This window comes from Lutjanus erythropterus, chromosome 6 (genome assembly GCF_056507025.1).
Source record: "Lutjanus erythropterus isolate fLutEry1 chromosome 6, fLutEry1.hap2, whole genome shotgun sequence".
NCBI lineage: Eukaryota > Metazoa > Chordata > Actinopteri > Lutjaniformes > Lutjanidae > Lutjanus > Lutjanus erythropterus.
In genome coordinates this window covers 1,330,207-1,357,704 of record NC_139322.1, presented here as the reverse complement: position 1 = coordinate 1,357,704, position 27,498 = coordinate 1,330,207, and the positions used below count along the sequence as shown (strand labels likewise).

The 27,498-nt window shown below is 37.5% G+C and overlaps 2 protein-coding genes across 2 annotated transcripts; one reads left to right on the top strand and one right to left on the bottom strand.

Moving 5' to 3' along the window:
• Window positions 1–1,463: 1,463 nt before the first annotated feature.
• LOC146324565 (uncharacterized) lies at window positions 1,464–3,443 on the top strand. Its single transcript, XM_084722032.1, has 3 exons — window positions 1,464–1,899; window positions 2,038–2,436; window positions 3,234–3,443. Exons 1-3 carry the CDS (start codon window positions 1,471–1,473, stop codon window positions 3,441–3,443), a joined length of 1,038 nt encoding a protein of 345 aa, XP_084578158.1. The 5' UTR covers window positions 1,464–1,470.
• Window positions 3,444–25,791: 22,348 nt separating this feature from the next.
• On the bottom strand, window positions 25,792–26,971 carry LOC146324564 (uncharacterized). Its single transcript, XM_084722030.1, has 2 exons — window positions 26,543–26,971; window positions 25,792–26,340 (listed from the first exon to the last, which is right to left on the bottom strand). The coding sequence occupies exons 1-2, from the start codon at window positions 26,969–26,971 to the stop codon at window positions 25,933–25,935; spliced, it is 837 nt and encodes a 278-aa protein (XP_084578156.1). The 3' UTR covers window positions 25,792–25,932.
• Between the last annotated feature and the right edge of the window lie 527 nt (window positions 26,972–27,498).

The window sequence follows — 27,498 nt, the reverse complement described above, 5'->3', positions numbered from 1 at the left end:
AAAACTTGCAGAACAAAGTGGAAATCAGAACGGGAATGACAGTAATGGGTGTACTTGTGTTTGGGCCAAGAGAGAAATGAACCCTGATGACCCCTCTGCATACAGCCACAACATTTAAATCTATAATATGAAACATTTCCATATTAAAATGTCTAAAAACATCAGCTGTATTTTATATATTTTGTTGAAGCAAATGTACCAGGAGACACCCGAGTGTGGTATAGTGTGGTTCTTCTCCCTAAAAAGAATAATTTACAACTACAGTTACTCCAAAACTCAGCCGCTCGGATGCTGACAAAGACCAGAAAGAGAGCTCACGTTACACCGATTTTAAAGTCTCTGCATTGCCTTGCTGCACATTTTAGAATTGATTTTAAAATTCTTTTATTGGTTTATAAAGCTCTTAACGGTCTTGCCCCTTCTTATTTATCTAACTTCCTTTTACCCTATGAACCCAGCAGAGCCTTCAGGTCTTCTGGAAGTGGAACAGCGCCCAAAGTTAAAACTAAAACATATGGTGAGGCTTATCTTTCTTTTTATTACTCTGCCCCCCGTTTATGGAATAGCCTGCCTGAAATTTTGATATTTTTAAAGGCAAACTTAGGACCCACCTTTTTAGTCTGGCTTTAACTAAATTTCTAATTTTATCGATTTTTAGGTATTTTATTCATTCTATTCCATTTAATAATTGTCAAATATTTTATATTCTTTTATCTTATGTATTTATTTATTTCTGTTTTTATTATTTATACTTTTATTGTTTTAATATTTCAAATTTATCTCCTGTGTTTCCTCATCTAATTTCTATCTAATTTCCTCATTATCATGATGTAACATGAGTGCTGATCGTATGGGTTTGTGTGATCCTGTGTGTGTGGGTGTGTGGGGGGGTATTCGCTTAGCTATGATTGTAAAGTACTTTGTGCTACAATTCCTTTTGTATGAAAAGTGCTATACAAATAAAGTTATTATTATTATTATTATTATTATTATTATTATTATTATTATTATTATCATTATTATTATTATTATTATTAATATTATCATTATTATGTCTAAAGGGGGCCTCACTTCCTCAAGACAGGGAGAAGGCCTCTCAAAACCGAGAAGTACCAAGTTCCTGACAATCCCTTGTAATAATTTATGTACAGTATAATTATCCTAAACATGTACATATCTTTGTTTCTTCACACTCTGTTCAGCTAGAGGCTTTTTCCCATAGCAAAGCAGAATCATAGGAAATGGAACTTCAGATACAAATGTCTGGGGCGACAAATAAACTTCTCCTCAAGTTCTTGTCTCTGAACTTCCTTGTAGCTTCTTAAAACAAAACCACAAGTTAAATTTCACTCCAGCCCCGACAAGTCCAACACTGCGCTGCAGATTCCTTCCTTAAACAGAAAGGGTGTGGTTTCCTCTTCATATTCAGAGGTAACAATCAGCAGCTCTCAGATAAACTCTGCAGCAAACATGAAGAACATCTTTCCAACATTTGCTCTCCAAAAACTCAGCACCGCCGTCGCAGTCATTGTGATGTTTGTTTACAATGTTGTGCTTGATAATGATCTGCCGTGTTCGTGCACAGAACAAGCTAAATATTGCAATATATACATGATTCTGCCATTTTTTATTCTATTCATTTCCCAGCTGTGGATGGACAAGACATTTCAGAGAGCCTGGAGATACTGGAAAACATTTCGCTGTGTTTTATGTTATCACTTGTTCAGAGCATTTTTCATAGGTCTGCTCTGGGTTGTGTTTGTGCTTATCGATGGAGACTGGTACGTTTGCTGTAAGAACGATGGTTCTGTAAATCAGGTACAGTTGGCCTGTAAAGCCAAGACAAACCTCACACTGGAGGAACATGAAATCATCGCTGGAATGAAAAATGAGTCCATGGTGAGTTTTTCTGTAAAAACATTATGTCAGTTTGTGTTCATTCATTATTTTACTGTGTTTTATTCCATCAGATCAGAGTGTTTATTATCTGTAATCAGGCTGAAAACAGACGTGGTTGAATTTATCTAATTATCTAAAATCAAAAGGTTGTTTTCTTTCTCTGAGGTGACAGTTTGTTGCTTCTTTGTTTTTCAGATGACTGGCCTCTTTATTTTCCTTGCTGCCCTTTTAGTGACTGCCTTAATATCATCAATTGGACAGATCAAATGCTGTAAGGATTATAAGATTTACAGCAGAAAAATTCTGTATCACAAACTGATTTTTGAAGAGGAGGAAAACGCACTGAGAGAGATTTTAAGAAACAGCGCAAAAGAAAAGTTGACTGAAGAAATCAAGAAAAAAGTTGCTGAGAAACCATGGGATCAATGTGTTGATGTTTTCAAAGAAGTGATTGAAAACATGACTACACCTAAAGAAACCACCAAAACAGGTAAAAAATCTACTGTTGGCTCCATGTTCATTGTGAAACTCCTGCCTGTCAGGACATGAAGTCCACGGTTGTCCTGACAGAGGAAGAGGGGCGCTGGCTGTCGCTGCTGCAGAAACTGAAAGTCCAACATGAACGCAGGATTAGCTGTTAGCCTACACTGTTCACTCACCAAGACGCCTGCCTGCTTCTTCTCTCTCACACCACAACTCAGTGTCTGTCCTCTGACCATGATTCCTCCTCACCCTGATCTGTTCCTGCTCCCTCTGACACCTACAATGCTCATAATCATGAGTTTGATCATATTCACATGAATAGATATTTTCAAAGTTAGCATTGGGATCCATATCTATTCATGTTAATTCTAATCTAATTCAGTCCATCTGTCTCGATCATGTCATTCCTGGTTTGTTGTTTTAAGATGTGGAAGTAAAATTCGCTCACAAAAATGTCTGCAGAAGTTAAGTAGTTCATTCATTTTCAACATGGCTGCTGGAAATATTTTCCTCTGATCTCTTCGTGATAGTTCCTGTTTGGAGTGCAGTGATCTGAAGATTTTCTTTTCTGTGTCTTTCTGTGTCTTTCTGTGTCTTTCTCCACTCACTGTCTTGCCATCACAGTTCAGCTTTTTATTTCATCTCACAGCCATGTCCAGTCTTAATTTGTGAAAATCAACAGATTATTGATTTTAAACTGGGAGAAATGCAGATTCTGACAATTTTTGTTTTTGAATTGAAACTGTGAACTCATCACTGTGGTTGTTTCTGTCCATACAAGTCAGAGCAGAAGAAAAACTGTCAACAGGCTCTTATTCAAAACACTGAAGAACAGATTGTGTTGTTAACAGATGCAGCAACAAGAAGGCCAACATCAGAACCAACATCAGAACCAACAGCAGAACCAACAGCGGGACCAACATCAGAACCAACAGCAGAACCAACAGCAGAACCAACATCAGAACCAACAGCAGAACCAACAGCAGGACGGACAGCAGGACAGACAGCAGGACCGACATCAGAACCAGCTGAAGCTGAAGCCTGGTCTGTATCTGATCTGAATGAATCAGGTTAATTAACAAGCTCAGCATCATATCTGCTCACTGAGCATCGTTCTCTTTATCAGCACAGTTTCCTACAAGTTTAGAACATAACAGTGAAAAACTGATGTCATGATGTGAAGCAGTTTTATCTACAGGTCACATTTCATACAGAAACACATAATAATAATGTTTGATGATGTTCAACAGCATTAATTTTACACCTGCCTGCTGAAAGTCAAACTTTGACTCACTGTATGAAATCATTTTCAGGAGGAACAGACGTCGACCACAAGAGACGGAGGTAAATACATCACATGACAACAGAACAAACATAAAAAACAAACAAAAAGAAAAGATGTGTTGCCCTGTGTTCTCATTTCATTTCTGAAAATGAAGTCATCACTGTGTGAAACTCTTTGCAGGAGTCTGGAACTCCGACAGATATGAGATCAAACTGGTCTGAAGAGGTAAAGCCTTGTGCACTTTAACATGTAGAGAAATAGAAAGTTTGACAGCTCTAGTTACAGCTGCTGATCTATGATTGGACACTTGCTGTTTGGAGGTGGAGTTTAGTGAATTGGTCCAAAGGTCTAAAACAACTGAAAATAAGTCATAAAAGTTGACCTTTTTAAAGGGATCGTTCAGTCAGAAATGGAAATTGAGTCATTCTCTCCTCACCCTCATGCTGACTGAAGGTCAGGTTTAGTTTTTAATCCACAAAACACTGAAGAGACAGTCTGTGGTCCACAGTGAAGGACGCTGTAATATACATCCATCTTACTGACATGTGATCTTTACAGAGAGCAGTAGAGGTCGCTGCTCCCTCAGGTTTCACTCTGACATGCAGACAGTCATTTATCAGCAGGTGACGTTCACTTTCAGTTCGGTTCACATATGAGTCAGTTTTGATCTTACTGTCAGTCAGTGAAAAGTTCTCGTTCAGGTTCCTCCAAAGAGTCACCAGATAAATCTGAGGGGTCGTCAAAACTCTCATTTCTAGTCTTTTAAATTTTTCTTTGTGAAATTAAAACTTTTACTCATTGAATGAAACTTTTTGCAGGTGGAGGAATTTGAACTTGAACCACTGATGGCAGGTGAATATATCGTCTGTCTGTCTGTCTGTCTGTCTGTCTGTCTGTCTGTCTGAACATCAAACAACATGTCAAAGAACATGACGTCATTTCAAATCATTTCTTCACCATGTTGAGACTTTCTGACATGTGATCTTTACAGAGAGCAGTAGAGGTCGCTGCTCCCTCAGGTTTCACTCTGACTCTGGTCTAACAGGAAGTGATCACTTTGAAGACTCTGAGGAGAGCTGATCCATGATGTTTAATGTCTGAGTTCACTGCAGCAGCTGCAGCTTTAAAATATGATTCTGTCACTAAGTTTTATTGAAAGGGATAACTAAGCAAGGGATAAATGTAGGCCTTATCCTATATTCACACTCAAGAATATATGTGAATATATGTGGCTGCAATGCTCATAATCATGAGTTTGATCATATTCACATGAATAGATATTTTCAAAGTTAGCATTGGGATCCATATCTATTCATGTTAATTCTAATCTAATTCAGTCCATCTGTCTCGATCCACGTCACTCCTGGTTTGTTGTTTTAAGATGTGGAAGTAAAATTCGCTCACAAAAATGTCTGCAGAAGTTAAGTAGTTCATTCATTTTCAACATGGCTGCTGGAAATATTTTCCTCTGATCTCTTCCTGATAGTTCCTGTTTGGAGTGCAGTGATCTGAAGATTTTCTTTTCTGTCTTTCTGTGTCTTTCTGTGTCTTTCTCCACTCACTGTCTTGCCATCACAGTTCAGCTTGTTTTTCATCTCACAGCCATGTCCAGTCTTAATTATTGATTTTAAACTGGGAGAAATGCAGATTCTGACTTTGATTTTATAATTTAGCTCATTTTGATCAATTTTTGTTTTTGAATTGAAACTGTGAACTCATCACTGTGGTTGTTTCTGTCCATACAAGTCAGAGCAGAAGAAAAACTGTCAACAGGCTCTTATTCAAAACACTGAAGAACAGATTGTGTTGTTAACAGATGCAGCAACAAGCAGACCAACAGCAGAACCAACAGCAGAACCAACAGCAGAACCAACAGCAGAACCAATAGCAGAACCAACAGCAGAACCAACAGCAGAACCAACAGCAGAACCAATAGCAGAACCAACAGCAGAACCAACAGCAGAACCAACAGCAGAACCAATAGCAGAACCAACAGCAGAACCAACAGCAGAACCAACAGCAGAACCAATAGTAGAACCAACAGCAGGATGGACAGAAGGACCGACAGCAGGACCAACAGCAGGACCAACATCAGAACCAACAGCAGAACCAACAGCAGAACCAACAGCAGGACCAACATCAGAACCAGCTGAAGCTGAAGCCTGGTCTGTATCTGATCTGAATGAATCAGGTTAATTAACAAGCTCAGCATCATATCTGCTCACTGAGCATCGTTCTCTTTATCAGCACAGTTTCCTACAAGTTTAGAACATAACAGTGAAAAACTGATGTCATGATGTGAAGCAGTTTTATCTACAGGTCACATTTCATACAGAAACACATAATAATAATGTTTGATGATGTTCAACAGCATTAATTTTACACCTGCCTGCTGAAAGTCAAACTTTGACTCACTGTATGAAATCATTTTCAGGAGGAACAGACGTCGACCACAAGAGACGGAGGTAAATACATCACATGACAACAGAACAAACATGTGAATGACAAAAAGAAAAGACGGTGAAAATCATTATGTGACAGTTTGTGATATGTGACACTCAGTCTGGAGTCTAGAACTGAAGACGTGAGATCAAACTGGTCTGAAGAGGTAAAGCCTTGTGCACTTTAACATGTAGAGTAATAGAAAGTTTGACAGCTCTAGTTACAGCTGCTGATCTATGATTGGACACTTGCTGTTTGGAGGTGGAGTTTAGTGAATTGGTCCAAAGGTCTAAAACAACTGAAAATAAGTCATAAAAGTTGACCTTTTTAAAGGGATCGTTCAGTCAGAAATGGAAATTCAGTCATTCTCTCCTCACCCTCATGCTGACTGAAGATCAGGTTTAGTTTTTAATCCACAAAACACTGAAGAGACAGTCTGTGGTCCACAGTGAAGGACGCTGTAATATACATCCATCTTACTGACATGTGATCTTTACAGAGAGCAGTAGAGGTCGCTGCTCCCTCAGGTTTCACTCTGACTCTGGTCTAACAGGAAGTGTTCACTTTGAAGACTCTGAGGAGAGCTGATCCATGATGTTTAATGTCTGAGTTCACTGCAGCAGCTGCAGCTTTAAAATATGATTCTGTCACTAAGAAACATTAAGAAAATTCATACAAACAAAAATATTCCACCTCAGCAGACACCAGATATGAGCTCTGTACATGTTGTCATGTTATTATTATTATTATTATTATTATTTATCATGCACTAAATTCTGTTTTACTTGAAAGTGTGTCTTCTCCACACAGGCAGATCCCCTCCTCCCTGGGACTCAAGAGTCCATCAGATGAGCTGGACAATGAAAAAAAAATTACTTGATAAAATCTTCTGAACAGTTTGTTGACATTTGAAAACTAAATGTTACTGCTGTAACATTAAGAATAATTCTCCTGCCAGTATCAAGTCAAGTTTACTCACCACTCAGTTTTACATCTGTGAAGATATGAAGTAAATGTTACTTAATTATAATCAAGACATTTTAACTGATTAAGTAAAGAAAGTTTGTTTTTTCTTAGACGGGAACATCACATTCATCAAAATATTAAATAAATCTAATATCTCCAATATTTACTGTTGTGAAATAAATATATATGTTACATATTTTACATATTCTTTTCTGTTTGATATTTTCAATGACTTCATTGTTCTTATTCTTATTATATCTTATAATATTATATATTAAAAGTATATATTATCCAGGATTCAAATATTCATTTTTTTCTTCTGCTTTCTTCTCTTATGTCAAACATAACTTCTGTTTAAACTGCGTCATTAAAAAAATAAAAATCATGTTTTACCATCTTCAAAAGGTTCCTCTTCTTCCTCACCAGAGAACATTATGAGACGACAGATGACAGCTTCTGTCTCTTCACAATGCTTTGGTTCTGTAAACAGATTAATATTGTGTCAATATTAAATCATAGTTCACACACAATGAAGCGAATAAGAACACAAGACAAAGAGCCATGTGTGAAACTAGTGTGTGAGGATTTGTGCTGTATGTATGTATGCTGCATGTGACGGTGTGTGTGTGAGAGAGAGAGAGAGAGAGAGAGACAGTAGATAATGACTGAATTTTCGTTTTTGGGTGAACTATCTCTTTAAACACAGCAGTGAGAGGAGGAACTGGAGTGAAGCTGAGATTCACAGCAGTTTACAGAGGAAGACACAAAGATTGGCAGGTCAAATCAGCTTGAATCAGACGCCCAGTGTGAGAATTTCTCTGATTGAATTCTTAGAAGTGAATCTGCTGAAACATGAAATGACTCTGTGACCTGCCTGATATCACGCCACGCTCAGCTGTTGTGATGATATATCTGAAAGAAACTATCTGCTCCCGACCAGGTTATGAGTTAAGCATCAGTTACCATGGTGATCTAGCCAGGTTAAAAGAGAGCCACTTTCATGACACTGAAAACCCTGGATTTAGACTCAACATACTCACTAACACATTTATCTCACTTCGTAGTTACACCCCTCTGGTGCACGTAAGCTTGGCATCAATGAATTGATGGTGAGACGTTGGAGACGGCAGCATGAAGAACTGACTCAATGCAAAAAGACGGCAAAAGCTACAATGTGGACACCTGCAGCTTATAGACAAGTGTGGCCTATATATGTACAATTTTTCTTTTTCTTTTTAAATTTAGTTTGTGCGGCTTATATTCAGGTGCGCTCAATAGTCCGAACATTACGGTAATCATGACAGTTCTTTACAATGGAGAGGCTGGAAAGGTTTCACAAAAACATACAGCTGGAAATCATCAGCGTAGCGATGATACAAGACTGATAAAAATCAACATGCTGCTTCTTGCTGGCGTTAAAATGGCCTCCGATCTGAGTCACATGGTCATTTTGCACCAACAACCAGCCAATCACAAACAGTCAGATCAACACCAAACAAATCTGACAGCCAGAGAAGAGGCCACAGACAGACGAGGTCCTTAGAGCAGATTAACCAACCGTACATCCTGTTCCCAGGGGCGTGTCTAGACAGGAAGCATAGAGGGGCTCTGAAATCTGATTGGCCACCCTGAGTGCCCCCCATTATCCTCAAATATGACAGGTTATCTGTCCAGTAGGAGGCGGGACCTCAGTTTGAACTGTTTGATGATTATTCATAAATGTACCTTTTTTTGTTTGTTTTTTTATAAAGCTTACTTTTAAATTGAAATTACAAGATTAATTTTACTTTATGGATCATTTTACAACACGAGGTTGAATAAAGAGATTTTAGCTGCAGTTCTCTTAATGATCTTAATCTCTTAGTAATAAATGAAATTATCTTTCATGTTGAAATACTGAAGATAGATGCAGAATGGAGGAAGTAGGAATTTTAAACATACATAACTGTAAAATCTATGTAGTTAATTAACATAAATTAATGCCACTATGACCGGCACATGTGGACATGCATATACTTCATACCAGCCCTGCATAAGTCAGTGTCACCCCGGTCAAAAAAAGTCAAGGACTGACCAAAATACTCCCGACTCAAACAGAAAATTTCTCAAATTTAACAACTATTCCTCATCAGCCACGATTAGTCTTTAGCCTTCTCATAAATAACCTCAAACTGGCCTCGCTTAATGATTAATTTAACAAATAGAGAGCAAAGAATTACACTGTTATTAGTGTCAGTGGACTGGTTTAAAGATGTCAGTTGGACTGACGTTATGTTTGTTAATGTAACCGGTGGAGTCATGCCTATGGTGTTCTGCATTGTGACCTGGCGTTCACAATCAAGGGGCAGGAGGCAGGACTGGATTTTTGGTCTTTAGTGTTGATCTCTCTCTGATGAAAATATATACAAAACAAGCTCAGCAGCTGTCAGTGTTTGTCTGTTCAGCTTTCCTGATGGAGATGGAAAAGGTTACAATTAACAAAAAAGTAGCGTTTGCACAGTGGGGTTGTTCAGCTAGCCTCACAACCAACTCAACACTGTAACGGTAACCCAACGTCCCTCCCTCTGACACCTACAACACTTATAATCATGAGTTTGATCATATTCACATGAATAGATATTTTCAAAGTTAGCATTGGGATCCATATCTATTCATGTTAATTCTAATCTAATTCAGTCCATCTGTCTCGATCATGTCACTCCTGGTTTGTTGTTTTAAGATGTGGAAGTAAAATTCACTCACAAAAATGTCTGCAGAAGTTAAGTAGTTCATTCATTTTCAACATGGCTGCTGGAAATATTTTCCTCTGATCTCTTCCTGATAGTTCCTGTTTGGAGTGCAGTGATCTGAAGATTTTCTTTTCTGTCTTTCTGTGTCTTTCTGTGTCTTTCTCCACTCACTGTCTTGCCATCGCAGTTCAGCTTTTTATTTCATCTCACAGCCATGTCCAGTCTTAATTTGTGAAAATCAACAGATTATTGATTTTAAACTGGGAGAAATGCAGATTCTGACAATTTTTGTTTTTGAATTGAAACTGTGAACTCATCACTGTGGTTGTTTCTGTCCATACAAGTCAGAGCAGAAGAAAAACTGTCAACAGGCTCTTATTCAAAACACTGAAGAACAGATTGTGTTGTTAACAGATGCAGCAACAAGCAGAACCAACAGCAGAACCAACAGCAGAACCAACAGCAGAACCAACATCAGAACCAGCTGAAGCTGAAGCCTGGTCTGTATCTGATCTGAATGAATCAGGTTAATTAACAAGCTCAGCATCATATCTGCTCACTGAGCATCGTTCTCTTTATCAGCACAGTTTCCTACAAGTTTAGAACATAACAGTGAAAAACTGATGTCATGATGTGAAGCAGTTTTATCTACAGGTCACATTTCATACAGAAACACATAATAATAATGTTTGATGATGTTCAACAGCATTAATTTTACACCTGCCTGCTGAAAGTCAAACTTTGACTCACTGTATGAAATCATTTTCAGGGGGAACAGACGTCGACCACAAGAGACGGAGGTAAATACATCACATGACAACAGAACAAACACGTGAATGACAAAAAGAAAAGACGGTGAAAATCATTATGTGACAAGCCTTGTGCACGTCACTTTAACATGTAGAGAAATGAAAAGTTTGACAGCCTGAGCTACGGTTGCAAACCTATGATTGGACACTTCCTCTTTAGAGGTGGAGCTTAACAACGGGTAAATTGGTTCAAAAGTTTAAGACAAGTTTGCAAGAACACAATTTTGATAGAAACTGAGAATAAGTCATAAAAGTTGACATTTTTAAAGGGATCGTTCAGTCAGAAATGGAAATTCAGTCATTCTCTCCTCACCCTCATGCTGACTGAAGGTCAGGTTTAGTTTTTAATCCACAAAACACTGAAGAGACAGTCTGTGGTCCACAGTGAAGGACGCTGTAATATACATCCATCTTACTGACATGTGATCTTTACAGAGAGCAGTAGAGGTCGCTGCTCCCTCAGGTTTCACTCTGACATGCAGACAGTCATTTATCAGCAGGTGACGTTCACTTTCAGTTCGGTTCACATATGAGTCAGTTTTGATCTTACTGTCAGTCAGTGAAAAGTTCTCGTTCAGGTTCCTCCAAAGAGTCACCAGATAAATCTGAGGGGTCGTCAAAACTCTCATTTCTAGTCTTTTAAATTTTTCTTTGTGAAATTAAAACTTTTACTCATTGAATGAAACTTTTTGCAGGAGTCAGGAAGTGAACTTCAACCACTGAGGGCAGGTGAATATATCCACTCACTGTCTGTCTGTCTGTCTGTCTGTCTGTCTGTCTGTCTGTCTGAACATCAAACAACATGTCAAAGAACATGACGTCATTTCAAATCATTTCTTCACCATGTTGAGACTTTCTGACATGTGATCTTTACAGAGAGCAGTAGAGGTCGCTGCTCCCTCAGGTTTCACTCTGACTCTGGTCTAACAGGAAGTGTTCACTTTGAAGACTCTGAGGAGAGCTGATCCATGATGTTTAATGTCTGAGTTCACTGCAGCAGCTGCAGCTTTAAAATATGATTCTGTCACTAAGAAACATTAAGAAAATTCATACAAACAAAAATATTCCACCTCAGCAGACACCAGATATGAGCTCTGTACATGTTGTGTATTATCATTGTTTTATATTCATGCAATAAATTGTGTTTCACTTAAAATTGTGTTTTCTCCACACAGGTGGTTCTCCCTCTGACTGAGAACCAGCGTTCAACAGATGAGCCATAAAGCCGGGTCAGGAACGCTTCATTTGCTGGGATGTGCATAAGACTGATATAATCATGTCACGACACCTTTATAACCTTTGTAATTCAGTGTCATGCTGCAGGCATACAGAGTTGTCAGTTGTCACTGTGCTGTTCACACTACGCTGCTCCTCATCTTGTAATCATGAGTGTTGAAGTTGTTGTTCTTTGCAAACTACATGACTGATCAGAGGCTCTAACTCAGTCCACAGTACAGACGCTTTATTTAGAATATACATATAACAATATACTACTAAAATAATAAAATATGTGCACATAAAAACATGCAAGTATACTATAATAAGCTCATATTAAACTACTTATCTCATGCAGTCCTTCCTTAAAATAACACAAAAAAAGACAAATAATTTAACACCATAACACACAGCGCACAGTCACTACACACACACACACACACACACACACAAACACACAGTGGCAGGTTCTCCCTCACTCAACTGCAGCCAGTCAGAAAATTAAAAAAAAAACATTATTTTTTACTGTTTAACACCAGTGAAAAAAATCCAGACCACATTCACAATGATCTGTCATTTCAGTTGAGCAGAGGAGGGACACCATCACATCTATCAGCTGTCCACTGTTTGTCTTTGCAGACGGAGTTTGCAGCTCCGTCACCAGTGTGTGTTTTATGCATCAATAATTAAAACCACATCTAAGAGCTGGATATGAAGCGTCAGTAGCACATAATAATATAACATGAGTTCCTCCCTTCATCTCCATCACTTCTAGTTGCATTTAGAGGAAACACTGAAACTACGTCATCATGAAAACTAGAAGTGACATTAGATTATTAACACTGAAGTATCAGTGTGCAGCAGGCAGTGTCTCAGTCAGACCTGTGTGTCTGCATCAGTGCTGCTGAAATCTTTATAGCTACTGCGGCTTTATTATTACTGTTTGATCAATTTTAGATATAAATATGGTTTTAGTATCTCTGATGGCCTCTTTATGTCAAGTCCAACTGGTTCCAGTTCAGCTGAAGTCCAGGAAATTATTCATGACAACGTTACAATTGTTCTTAGATTTTCATCAAACCACATTCCCAGATTCCTCACAACAGACCTGATCATGACAACAACAGACCTGATCATGACAACAACAGGCCTGATCATGACAACAACAGACCTGATCATGACAACAACAGACCTGATCATGACAACAACAGACCCGATCATGACAACAACAGGCCTGATCATGACAACAACAGGCCTGATCGATCGTGACAACAACAGGCCTGATCATGACAACAACAGACCCGATCATGACAACAACAGGCCTGATCGATCATGACAACAACAGACCTGATCATGACAACAACAGGCCTGATCGATCATGACAACAACAGACCCGATCATGACAACAACAGACCTGATCGTGACAACAACAGACCTGATCATGACAACAACAGACCCGATCATGACAACAACAGACCTGATCGTGACAACAACAGACCTGATCATGACAACAACAGACCTGATCGTGACAACAACAGACCCGATCATGACAACAGGCCTGATCATGACAACAACAGGCCTGATCATGACAACAACAGGCCTGATCGATCATGACAACAACAGACCCGATCATGACAACAACAGGCCTGATCATGACAACAACAGGCCTGATCATGACAACAACAGGCCTGATCGATCATGACAACAACAGACCCGATCATGACAACAACAGACCCGATCATGACAACAACAGGCCTGATCATGACAACAACAGGCCTGATCATGACAACAACAGACCTGATCATGACAACAACAGGCCTGATCATGACAACAACAGGCCTGATCATGACAACAACAGACCTGATCATGACAACAACAGGCCTGATCGATCATGACAACAACAGACCCGATCATGACAACAACAGACCTGATCGTGACAACAACAGACCTGATCATGACAACAACAGACCTGATCGTGACAACAACAGACCCGATCATGACAACAGGCCTGATCATGACAACAACAGGCCTGATCATGACAACAACAGGCCTGATCGATCATGACAACAACAGACCCGATCATGACAACAACAGGCCTGATCATGACAACAACAGGCCTGATCATGACAACAACAGACCTGATCATGACAACAACAGACCCGATCATGACAACAACAGGCCTGATCATGACAACAACAGGCCTGATCATGACAACAACAGACCTGATCATGACAACAACAGGCCTGATCGATCATGACAACAACAGACCCGATCATGACAACAACAGACCTGATCGTGACAACAACAGACCTGATCATGACAACAACAGACCTGATCGTGACAACAACAGACCCGATCATGACAACAGGCCTGATCATGACAACAACAGGCCTGATCATGACAACAACAGGCCTGATCGATCATGACAACAACAGACCCGATCATGACAACAACAGGCCTGATCGTGACAACAACAGGCCTGATCATGACAACAACAGGCCTGATCATGACAACAACAGGCCTGATCGATCATGACAACAACAGACCCGATCATGACAACAACAGGCCTGATCATGACAACAACAGGCCTGATCATGACAACAACAGGCCTGATCGATCATGACAACAACAGACCCGATCATGACAACAACAGACCCGATCATGACAACAACAGGCCTGATCATGACAACAACAGGCCTGATCATGACAACAACAGACCTGATCATGACAACAACAGGCCTGATCATGACAACAACAGACCTGATCATGACAACAACAGACCCGATCATGACAACAACAGACCTGATGACAACATCTCAAACAGCATCAGCTTTGTTTTACAGACACTTAAAGACAACAGTCATAAACATCCATAAAGACTCCCTCATGGTCATGACACAGTTATGACAGTCTTATGCACATGTCTTCAGATAAAGTGTTACTAATGGATCTTCTTTGATGGAGACATTTTAATACAACACAAAATACTGATGACAAATTTCATATTGAGGTTTTATCAATAATTGTAATGATTATTTAACCACACAGCTGGAGGTTTGTGTTGCTTTTGTTTGTCATGGCAGTTAAAGAAATCTTTTTATTCTGAATCATATTTTCTGTCCGTTCATTTCAGCTCCCAGGACTCTGCACAGCTCAAATAAGTGATTATGAGTGTTTTTTTTTTTTTTTGTTTTAACTTTGATCAAATTATAATGCAAATGTAAATCAAAATGCAACATCAACATTAAAGCTCTGCAGGACATTTAAAATATGAAACTTGATATAAAAGTCTCTAAAAAAATGTGACACGTTAATGTTGATTTTATAAACAGAACAAGAATCAGTGTTGTTTGCAGCATCAGTTTCTCCAGTAGATCACATGTATTTTAAATATGCTTTTTGAACTAAACTGCAGTTCCTCCAGGATTTCACAGCCTTAAACACCTGACTTCATGGCAGCTTTTCTAAAAAATTGTGATGCATGTTGTGATGTTTTTTTTTGTTTTGTTTTTGTTTTTTTGCAATTAAATTGTGGGAGCAAGAAAAACTGCAAAAGAAAGTTTTGTTTTTTATTACAATATAAGGTAACTTTTTCCAAGAAGAACAAATCCACACCAAACGTCACCACAAAGGCCGACGAGTACAAAAACTCTGAACTATTTGTAGATGAAGAAATGCAAAGAGCATTGATAAATAATAACAATTACAAACTTTCTGTTCTTTTCAGAACCTGGTACAAAAAATATAAATATAAAAGCAAAAAATTGGTGAATAATAAAAAAAAAAATGACTGGGTTCATTGAGACTTACATCTATGATGTCAGATTTTTTGAAAAGTGGTGGATTTTGGATCACGAGGCCTCAGTTGGCTGAGTGTAGATTTTTAGTTGTGATGCTTGAATGTCCAACATATTTGCTGCAGTGATAATGAATGTATGACACATGCACAAAACTGAAAGCAGCTTCTCTGATCATTAAAATAAATCATACAGCAACGAGACATCACCTGGAGGGGCGGGGCCCTGTAGCTCGGTTGGTGGAGTGTGTGCACCTTCTGCTGAGGATGTTGGTCGTCTGCAGCAGCTGCTGGTTCACTTTCAGCTTGTGGCTCATTTTGTTGCGCCCCCCATGAAGCTCTTTCAAAAACTTCCCTGAAGACACAGCGGTCTTGATTCCCCGCCTTCACGGCTGCAGCTGTGTTTTCTCCTGTGTCCCGTCTTTACAGTTTTTATAAACCAGTATCTTTTGTTGAGATTGTAAATTCTTATTGAGGCCAGTTTGAGATTATTTATGAGAAAACTAAAGGCTAAAGTTTGAGTCGGGAGTATTTTGGTGACTTTTTTTGGCTTTATCTTTAAAATTTGTACTTAAACGATAAAACAAATTTAATATAAAGCTTAGATACTTTAAGTCCTCAAAATAAATTATTCCTCCATTTTCCATTTAACTTCAGTATTCCAACATGAAAGATAATTTCATTTATTACTAAGAGATTAAGATCATTAAGAGAACTGCAGCTAAAATCTCTTTATAATATAATGTATATAATATATATAATCACTTTATAAAATCTCTTTTTTTAAATAGAACTGAAAGCAACGAAGTCATTGAAAATATCAAACAGAAAAGAATATATAAAATATATAACATATATATTTATTTCACAACAGTAAATATTGGGATGCATTAGATATATTTAATATTTTGATGCTAGTGACATTTCTTTCTATGAAAAAACAAACTGTCTTTACTTAATTAGTTAAAATAAATGTGACTTATTTCTTGATTATAATTAAGTAACATTTACTTCATATCTTCACAGATGTAAAACTGAGTGGTGAGTAAACTTGACTTGATACTGGCAGGAGAATTATTCTTAATGTTACAGCAGTAACATTTATTTTTTAAAATGTTCAGAGGATTTTATCAAGTAAAATTTACAGTTCAGTATTTTCATCGTCCAGCTCTTCTGATAGATGCTGATTCCCAGTCAGAGAGTCCTGTGTGGAGAAAACACACTTTAGTAAAGTAAAACAGAATGTCTTGCATGGATAATAATAATAATAATAATAATAATAATAATAATAATAATAATAATATGACAAAATGTACAGAGCTCATATCTGAGTGTCACATAATGATTTTCACCGTCTTTTCTTTTTGTCATTCACATGTTTGTTCTGTTGTCATGTGATGTATTTACCTCCGTCTCTTGTGGCAGAGGTCTGTTCCTCCTGAAAATGATTTCATACAGTGAGTCAAAGTTTGACTTTCAGCAGGCAGGTGTAAAATTAATTATCATCAAACATTATTATTATGTGTTTCTGTATGAAATGTGACCTGTAGATAAAACTGCTTCACATCATGACATCAGTTTTTCACTGTTATGTTCTAAACTTGTAGGAAACTGTGCTGATAAAGAGAACGATGCTCAGTGAGCAGATATGATGCTGAGCTTGTTAATTAACCTGATTCATTCAGATCAGATACAGACCAGGCTTCAGCTTCAGCTGGTTCTGATGTCCGTCCTGCTGTCTGTCCTGCTGTTGGTTCTGCTGTTGGTTCTGCTGTTGGTCCAGTTGTTGGTTCTGATGTTGGCCTTCTTGTTGCTGCATCTGTTAACAACAGAATCTGTTCTTCAGTGTTTTGAATAAGAGCCTGTTGACAGTTTTTCTTCGGACAGAAACAACCACAGTGATGAGTTCACAGTTTCAATTCAAAAACAAAAATTGATCAAAATGAGCTAAATTATAAAATCAAAGTCAGAATCTGCATTTCTCCCAGTTTAAAATCAATAATTAAGACTGGACATGGCTGTGAGATGAAAAACAAGCTGAACTGTGATGGCAAGACAGTGAGTGGAGAAAGACACAGAAAGACACAGAAAGACAGAAAAGAAAATCTTCAGATCACTGCACTCCAAACAGGAACTATCAGGAAGAGATCAGAGGAGAATATTTCCAGCAGCCATGTTGAAAATGAATGAACTACTTAACTTCTGCAGACATTTTTGTGAGTGAATTTTACTTCCACATCTTAAAACAACAAGCCAGGAGTGACGTGGATCGAGACAGATGGACTGAATCAGATTAGAATTAACATGAATAGATATGGATCCCAATGCTAACTTTGAAAATATCTATTCATGTGAATATGATCAAACTCATGATTATGAGCGTTGCAGCCACATATATTCTTGAGTGTGAATATAGGATAAGGCCTACATTTATCCCTTGCTTAGTTATCCCTTTCAATAAAACTTAGTGACAGAATCATATTTTAAAGCTGCAGCTGCTGCAGTGAACTCAGACATTAAACATCATGGATCAGCTCTCCTCAGAGTCTTCAAAGTGATCACTTCCTGTTAGACCAGAGTCAGAGTGAAACCTGAGGGAGCAGCGACCTCTACTGCTCTCTGTAAAGATCACATGTCAGAAAGTCTCAATTCAAGTTTCAATGATTTGAAATGACGTCATGTTCTTTGACATGTTGTTTGATGTTCAGACAGACAGACAGACAGACAGACAGACAGACAGACAGACAGACAGACAGTGGATATATTCACCTCTGTGCCCCAGTTGTTCAAGTTCCATTCCTGCTGCCTGCAAAAAGTTTCATTCAATGATTAAAAGTTTTAATTTCATAAAGAAAAATTTAAAAGACTAGAAATGAGAGTTTTGACGACCCCTCAGATTTATCTGGTGACTCTTTGGAAGAACCTGAACGAGGACTTTTCACTGACTGACAGTAAGATCAAAACTGACTCATATGTGAACCGAACTGAAAGTGAACATCTATTTTTGTTATTGTTGGGCCAGAGACTGACATAACATAACATAACATAACGTAACGTAACGTAACGTAACGTAACGTAACGTAACGTAACATACAGCTCAACACAGGTGCTAAAACACATAAACATTGTATTTGTCTTCATGGGAACACTACAGGTCACGTACAAACTGTTTTTTCTAATTGAAAAATTAATTAGTTGCAGAATAGTTTGAAATTTCAGACAACCAAGATGTTTTTGGTTGACTTAAACTCTATGATAAATAAAGTTGATTTGACTGTTTACAGCTTCTTGTTGGAGACTTTGAAGTGAACAAGATAAACTGAAAGTTTGATTCTTTACCTGGTTCTCTGTTGAAACATCTGGTCTCACAGAATAATTAACCAGTTCGTCAGCAGCGTGGAAACACTCGTCCCACTGTTCACTCTGTAGTTTGCTCTTAGTTCTTTCAGTCAACTGCTGAACTGCTGAATTTCCCAGAATCTCTTGCAGCACGTTTTCCTCCTTCTCCAAAATCACTTTGTAATATTGAAATTTTCTGCTGCACTGAAATGATTTTCCACAGCTGCCTCCAAGCACTGACATCAAGAACGCCACAAGAACAATGGCCAGGAGTAAACCGCCACCGACCACCTGACGAGAAACACAGACGGTTGAGGAATAAATTCTCCGTGTGCACAAAAGAACTTTGACTTCAAAAACAAAAGTGTAATTAAAACTGATTTAAACTGATCAGAAGTTGTGAAGAATATAACAACCTCATCTATGTTGAATTATTTTGGCAGTTAAAGGTCATGTGGTTGATATTCATGTTATTCACACATGAAGTTGTGGCTAATTTATCATATTCATTATTTGTCCATTTTTGTCTTTTTGAGCTGAATTATTTTGTTTGTTTGGTTTTCAGAGTTTCTTGTGGAGATTAAATCTGTTTCTGAAGCTCGTCTCTCTGCTGCTTTGCTCTTTTCTCTCTTCACATAACAGAAGAAGTTTTTTTTATTATTATTTGATTTTTAATTTTAGTTTTCAGTTCTGTTTAGTTTCATTTGGTCCCAGACTGGATTTGTTCATTTCAGTTTAGTTTTGTGTTGTTTGTTCAGACTCGGTATTAAACCACAAACAAATCACTTCAATCAATGTTGATGATTTTTCTGTCAAAACTTCACATTTTTATTTTATTTTTGTGAGTTTTGTAAATAGAAAATATTGTCTCAGTTAGTTTTTTATTTTCTTCTAAAGTCTAGTTTTCCTTTTTATGTCAGTTAACTGAAAAGTTTTGTCAAACCTGGTTTTGGTTTTCAGTTTTGTTTGAGTTCAGTATAATAACTCGTCATTTCTGTGAAGCAGCTGTAATAAATGTGGCTGCAGAAGAAGAGATGAAGATGTTCAAACCCGTCAGCGTCAGTCCCTCCTGAACTGATGTCCACTAAAGTATGCAAAGACAAAGACAGACAGAAGACAGACGGTCTGTAAGTCCAACACAGCGGCTATTTCTGCCTCATAAAATAATCCAGTTCATTTAGCTCTTTTTCACCCCTTAGATTATACAACTGTCAGAAATCTGAGGTCCACTTCCTGCGGCCTCGACACTCTGCCTTTTTTAAAATCTTTTTAAAGATGTTTTTAACTGCAAAGCATCAGATATCAGATATACTACAGATAATCAGCTGTTCTCTTCAGTCAGGCCTTTTTCCAACGGTCCTGAAGACCACAGACATTAAACCTCATCTGGATGCTTCAGTAATAAAATAACTACAGATCCATATCAAACCCACCATTTTTAGGAAACACAACTGAACACAGCTGATTTAAACCAGAGCTTAAAACATGAGTTTACTAAAGCTTTACTCTGCAGTAGATACACAACTTGTTACTATGATCATCTGTAGCTACTGTCTTTATATTTGTTTGTTTTTCCTTTTCTTTTTGTCTTTTTAAAATGCAGTTTCTGTTATGTTTTATTTATTTATTGCCTTGTTTTTAGCTTTTGTTTTTATGATCTCAAATACAGGTTTGATATTCTTTTAATGTTTTGTTTTATGCTCTTGTAAAGCACCTTGAATTGCCTCGTGTCTGAATGGTGCGATAGAAATAAACTTTCCTTGTCTCTCTCTCTCTTTCACACACACATTTCTGCCACACACTGCATCTTCACACACACAGCTCTTTTTCTCTTGTGTTCTTACTGGACACTTCATTGTGTGTGAACAATAATTAATCTGTTTCCAGAACCAAAGCATTGAAACATGAAGTTGTTATCTGTACTTTGATGAGAAAGAAGAGGAACTTTTTGAAGATGGTAAATGATGAATTTTATTTTTTTTAATGTCACAGTTTAAACAGTAGAAGTTAACTTTGACATAAGAGAAGAAAGCAGAAGAAGTGATGGATATTTTACTTAGAAACAACAAACTGCACACTGAAAGTCAACAATATGTACAAACTAAATGTATATTTTTCAATCATACAAAGTAAAGGGATAGTTCAGGTTTTTTGATGCAGGGTTGTGTGAGACACAGTGTACACCATATTTAGAATATTTTCATCACTTCACCCTGCTGTCAGACAGACTTTGTGAGACATACTGTTAAATATCTCTTTCTACAAAGCAACGAGATTTCATCACCATTGATTTTACCTCACTGAACACAAGAGATGTTGTTGCTCTGTAAACATGAACTAACCTCTTAAAATACCAAAGTCACACAATCTCACACAAACTAACAGATGGAGGCAGCAGCAGACCAACAACTCCTGTGTTCTGTGACATTAAGTCACTGTTTTTTTCAGTGGAGTTTGGTGGTTTTAGAAAATGATTTTTACATAAAAGCAGTTTCCTGTCAGAAAAGTCTGTCTGAGAGCAGGTGGTGAAACTTTTCTAAATAAAACGTAAACTTAACTGATATATTTTTTAGTCTAAAAGTCTAAAGTACGACTCTGTCCACAGCAGGACATTAGCTTAGCTTCCTACACCAGTAACTCCTGCTGCTTCTCCATCTACTGCAGGTAACACACTGACTGAGGAGAAGAGCCTCTCAACCGCACTTCAAATAATCTGAACTACTACAATCACAAAAATGTAACTTCCTCTGAGGTTTCCTGGATCTGTAAATGTACAGAGACACACAGTTTTACTTCTACAAATGTTTTACTAATATCAGCTCACTGTAAAACACAGTAGGATGTAATCTGAGGAACGTTTAATAATGGATCTTACAGCACACAGGTTCCTCTGACTCTCCACAAGACTGTTGCTGTTTGTCAGATGGTTTAATGCAAAAGTTAATGCATAGATATAAAAAAAAAAATAAGTGCAGAGGAACAACAATATATTGTGTGTTAGAGTGAAGTGTGAACACGTCCAGCTGTTGATCAAAATGTTTAAATGCATCAAGGTTTTAATGGTAAATGTATAAATACTGAACAGACTTTACCAGGTGATGTGAACATTGTGATTAATGTTGCTAAAATAAAGTTTAACTGAAATTTAGTTGTGTGATTTGTTTTAAAAGTATATTAAAGAAAGAAAAACTTAGAAAACTTTAAAACTGCAAACATTTACATAACTATAGTGAGTAACAGAACTGAAAGCAACGAAGTCATTGAAAATATCAAACAGAAAAGAATATATAAAATATATAACATATATATTTATTTCACAACAGTAAATATTGGGATATATTAGATTTATTTAATATTTTGATGATGTGACGTTTCTTTCTATGAAAAAAACAAACTGTCTTTACTTAATTAGTTAAAATAAATGTGACTTATTTCTTTATATATAATATTAATATTAATATTAATATTAATATTATAATAATTTATAATTAAGTAACATTTACTTCATATTTTCACAGATGTAAAACTGAGTGGTGAGTAAACTTGACTTGATACTGGCAGGAGAATTATTCTTAATGTTACAGCAGTAACATTTAGTTTTTAAAATGTTCAGAGGATTTTATCAAGTAAATTTTAAAATTCAGTTTTTTCATCGTCCGACGCTTCTGATGGATGCTGACTTTCAGTGAGGAGAAGCTCCATCTGTGTGGAGAAAACACATTTTCCAGTAAAACAGAATTTCTTGCATGGATAATAATAATAATAATAATAATAATAATAATAATAATAATAATAATAATAATAATAATAATAATAATAACAACATGTACAGAGCTCATATCTGGTGGATAATCCAATGTTCTAATCATTACGTGACGTGCACAAGGCTTGTCACATAATGATTTTCACCGTCTTTTCTTTTTGTCATTCACGTGTTTGTTCTGTTGTCATGTGATGTATTTACCTCCGTCTCTTGTGGTCGACGTCTGTTCCTCCTGAAAATGATTTCATACAGTGAGTCAAAGTTTGACTTTCAGCAGGCAGGTGTAAAATTAATGCTGTTGAACATCATCAAACATTATTATTATGTGTTTCTGTATGAAATGTGACCTGTAGATAAAACTGCTTCACATCATGACATCAGTTTTTCACTGTTATGTTCTAAACTTGTAGGAAACTGTGCTGATAAAGAGAACGATGCTCAGTGAGCAGATATGATGCTGAGCTTGTTAATTAACCTGATTCATTCAGATCAGATACAGACCTGTGCTGCTGCTGTTGACCCCATTGTTTCTTCTGTTGGTCCGGTTGTTGGTTCTGCTGTTGGTTCTGCTGTTGGTCCGGTTGTTGGTTCTGCTGTTGGTTCTGCTGTTGGTTCTGCTGTTGATCCGGTTGTTGGTCCTGCTGTTGGTTCTGCTGTTGGTTCTGCTGTTGGTCCTGCTGTTGGTTCTGCTGTTGGTTCTGCTGTTGGTCCTGCTGTTGGTTCTGCTGTTGGTCCCGCTGTTGGTCCTGCTGTTGGTTCTGCTGTTGGTCTGGTTGTTGGTTCTGCTGTTGGTTCTGCTGTTGGTTCTGCTGTTGGTCTGTTTGTTGCTGCGTCTGTTAACAACACAATCTGTTCTTCAGTGTTTTGAATAAGAGCCTGTTGACAGTTTTTCTTCTGCTCTGACTTGTATGGACAGAAACAACCACAGTGATGAGTTCACAGTTTCAATTCAAAAACAAAAATTGATCAAAATGAGCTAAATTATAAAATCAAAGTCAGAATCTGCATTTCTCCCAGTTTAAAATCAACAATCTGTTGATTCTTACATATTAAGAGTGGACATGGCAGTGAGATGAAATAAAAAGCTCAAATGTAAACTGGATTGAATTGTGACTTTAAAATCAAAGGTATAATTGTGGATTTTGATAGTTGTAACTCCCCCAGCTCAGACATAAAGGTCCTGAAGTTTCCTGATGATATGTTTGTTGTTCTCAGTTCATGTTCTTCTGTAGTGAAACTTCCTGTTTTGAGTTTGTTCATACTGTCGAAATACAACACTTTAAATGAAAATACAGAAATCACTGAAACGTAATTTGAAATAAGTTTTGTCTTTCCTGTATTTTTGATTGAATATCAAATGTTACATGGTCACAATCATGAAAAACACACACATACATCATCCATGAACACAGCTAGTTATGAGCTAAACTGTGATGGACAGAGAAATGAAGACACAGAGGCGACAAGCTTCAAACCACTGCACTCCAAACAGGAACTATCAGGAAGAGATCAGGAGCAGAATATTTTGAACAGTCATGTTGAAAATGAAGTGCACACAGAGCTGGTTCTGGCCTCTGTGGGCCCCCAAGCAATATTCAGCTAAAGGGCCCTAACTGACTGTAAATGTAAATCATTAACCTCAGTCACACCTGACAGCCCAGTGCTCCCACTACAGTCCTCCCCCTTTAAACCGGTTTGCTGTTGGATCTCTATAGAACAGAATGAGGTACAAAACCAATATTTATTGAATAGAATATTTTGTGTAGAATCTTAAGATAAGTAACATAAATAAGACATTTTAGAATATATAAAGTGTAGAAAATATTGAAACATAACACTGAGCTTTGGTTCTGCTGCCAGAGGTGGATTTAGTGGCTGCTGAGGCTCAAGTCCAGAATGTTTTTTGAAAAGCCCTTCATGCAGATGACACACAACTTTATATAACCGTGTCAGATGACTACAGTCCCCTACATCTGATAAATAAGTGCATTAATGAAATCAATATGTGGATGTGCCAGAATTTCCTACAACTAAACACAGACAAAACTGAGATAGTTGTTTTTGGCCCCAAAGATCAAAGATCAAAAGTCAGTGCTCACCTTGAATCCATGACACTAAAACCTACAAATCAAGCCAGAAATCTTGGTGTCATTCTGGACTCAGACCTAAATTTTATATTTGTCTGCTGTTGCTTTTGCTTTATGTTTGCTTTTAAATGCATTTTCTGTAACGTTTAAACTATTTATTGTCTTGCTTTTAGCTTTTGTTTTCTATTTTAATGTTCCTTTAATGTTTTTATTTTAATGTATTTTCAAGTTCTTGTGAAGGATCTTGACTTGCCTTGTGTATGAATGGTGCTATATTAATAAAACTGTGTTGCCTTGCATCTTTTACATTTTGAAAATGACATTTGTACTGGTAATTTCTCTCAGTCTCTCTCTGACTGCACCGTGTGTGTGTCAGTGTGCAGTACTGGAGTCTAACAGAGAGGCAGTAATACATCGCCTCTGTAGTCTGACCTGAAGTAGAAGTATTTGACTCTTAGTTGCACTAACCTTCCTTCCACATTTTTTTTTCCACTACGCAAGGTCTCTGTCTCCCCCTCGTGTCAAAGCAGGTGTCAGTGTTTACAACTTTAATGAGATGATGAAGCACAACTAAAGACAAAATAACATCCAGAGAGTGAACAGTAATCAGATAAACTTAGATTTCCTCCTCTACAAGTTTGTAACATTAAGGTGATGCGTCTGTCTGTCTGTCTGTCTGTCTGTCTGTCTGTCTGTCTGTCTGTCTGTCTGTCTGTCTGTGTGTGTGTGTGTGTGTGTGTGTGTGTGTGTGTGTGTGTGTGTGTGTGTGTGTGTGTGTGTCACATCCAGAGCTGCTGTGACTTTGTGTCTGACAGAAGTGACAATGAAATAAATCTATTTATCATTCACTCTCTGATGTTATTTTAGTTTAATTCTGCTTCATCCTCTCATCACACTTGTAAACACTGACACCTGCTTTGGCAGGAGGCGGAGCCTTTGCGTACCTTGCAGGACTCTTCGTAACTTGCATAGTGCTGACCAGCTCTGAGTGGATAACACCAGTGAAGTATCCACAGCACCTGCTTGTACCAAACAGTGCACAACAGTAATTTGGTACTTGGTGGGATCAATATTTGGTACATGGTGTAAAAAGTTTGGGCAAAGCTGTGCTGAGATATTTCAGTCTGGACCAAGAGAGCTGCTGAATCCAGATGAATGATAAGAAACCAGATAAACCCAGAAAATGACAAAGAAACATGAAGCTGGACATGGAGACAGTAGGTGTAGATTCTTTACCTGGTTTGGTGTTTTTTTAGGTTCAATCATTATTTTAATCAGTTCTTCAATATCATCAAATTGGCAATCCCATGGTTTTTCAGCAACTTTTTTCTTGATTTTTTCAGTCAACTCTTCTTTTGCTGCGTTTCTCAAAGTCTCTTTCAGCACGTTTTCCTCCTCTTCCAAAATCACTTCGTAATATTCAATTTTTCTGTTGCAATTCTTACATTCCTGAAGGCATGGAATGCATCCAGATGACATGAAGGCAGTCACCAAAAGGGCAAAGAGGAAAAGAGAGAGGCCAATCGTCTGAAAAAGAGGCAACAAAGAAGCAACAAATTGAGAGAAAGAAAACAACCTTTTGATTTTTTTTTCAAGATAATTAGATAAATTAAACCATGTCTGTTCTCAGCCTCATTACAGATAATAAACACTCTGATCTGATGGAATAAAACACAGTAAAATAATGAATGAACACAAACTGACATAATGTTTTTAAAGAAAAACTCACCATGGACTCATTTTTCAGATTAGTGATGTCTGCATGTTCCTCCGGTGTGAGGTTTTTCTCGTCTTTACAGGCCAACTGTACCTGATTTACAGAACCATTGTTCCAACAGCAAACGTACCAGTCTCCATCGATAAGCACAAACACAACCCAGAGCAGACCTATGAAAAATGCTCTGAACAAGTGATAACATAAAACACAGCAAAATGTTTTGCAGTATCTACAGGCTCTCTGACATTTCTTGTCAATCCACAGCTGGAAAATTAATAGAATTAAAAATGGCAGAATCAAGTAAGAAATGCAATAAGAAACTTGTTCTGTGTACGAGCACGGCAGATTAATACCAAGCACAACATTGTAAACAAACATCACAATGACTGCGACGGCGGTGCTGAGTTGTTTCAGAGCAAATTTTGGAAAGATGTTCTTCATGTTTGCTGCAGAGTTTATCTGACAGCTGCTGACTGTTAACTCTGAATATATGAAGAGGAAACCACACCCTTCCTGTTTATTGAAGAAATCTACAGCACAGTGTTGGACTTGTGGGGGCTGGAGTCAAATTTAACTTGTGGTTTTGTTTTAAGATGCTACAAGGAAGTTTTAACTGTTTATGAAACAGACTGAGTTTAATACTGATGAATCTTTAAGACATAAATGAGCAAAGTGAACCGTCGGTGAGAAGAATGACTGTTTGTATGTAGTTATTCTGAAAGGAGCAACATGTAGAAATGAGTACTGCAGTCAGAATAGAGAGTTGGAGCCATAGACAGTTTATTAGGCTGAAATCTTAAAAGGGTAGTTCATCTAAAAATGATTTTCTCCTCACCCTCATGCAGAGTGTGGACCAGGTTCACAAAACACTGCTGGAGTTTCTCTGAAATAATGACTGAATTTTTATTTTTACAGTGAACTATTCCTTTAATGTTCATAGTTGATGCAAGATGCCTCCCTCCACACCC

Excerpts from the sequence above, each read along its gene's own strand:
- LOC146324565 (XM_084722032.1), top strand. The coding sequence starts at position 1,471 with ATGAAGAACATCTTTCCAACATTTGCTCTCCAAAAACTCAGCACCGCC. Across the intron at positions 1,900-2,037 it reads GAATGAAAAATGAGTCCATG|ATCAAAAGGTTGTTTTCTTT; the intron begins GTGAGTTTTTCT and ends TAATTATCTAAA. Across the intron at positions 2,437-3,233 it reads TCATTGTGAAACTCCTGCCT|ATGCAGCAACAAGAAGGCCA; the intron begins GTCAGGACATGA and ends TGTTGTTAACAG.
- LOC146324564 (XM_084722030.1), bottom strand. The coding sequence starts at position 26,971 with ATGAAGAACATCTTTCCAAAATTTGCTCTGAAACAACTCAGCACCGCC. Across the intron at positions 26,341-26,542 it reads ATCTGAAAAATGAGTCCATG|ACGATTGGCCTCTCTCTTTT; the intron begins GTGAGTTTTTCT and ends CCTCTTTTTCAG.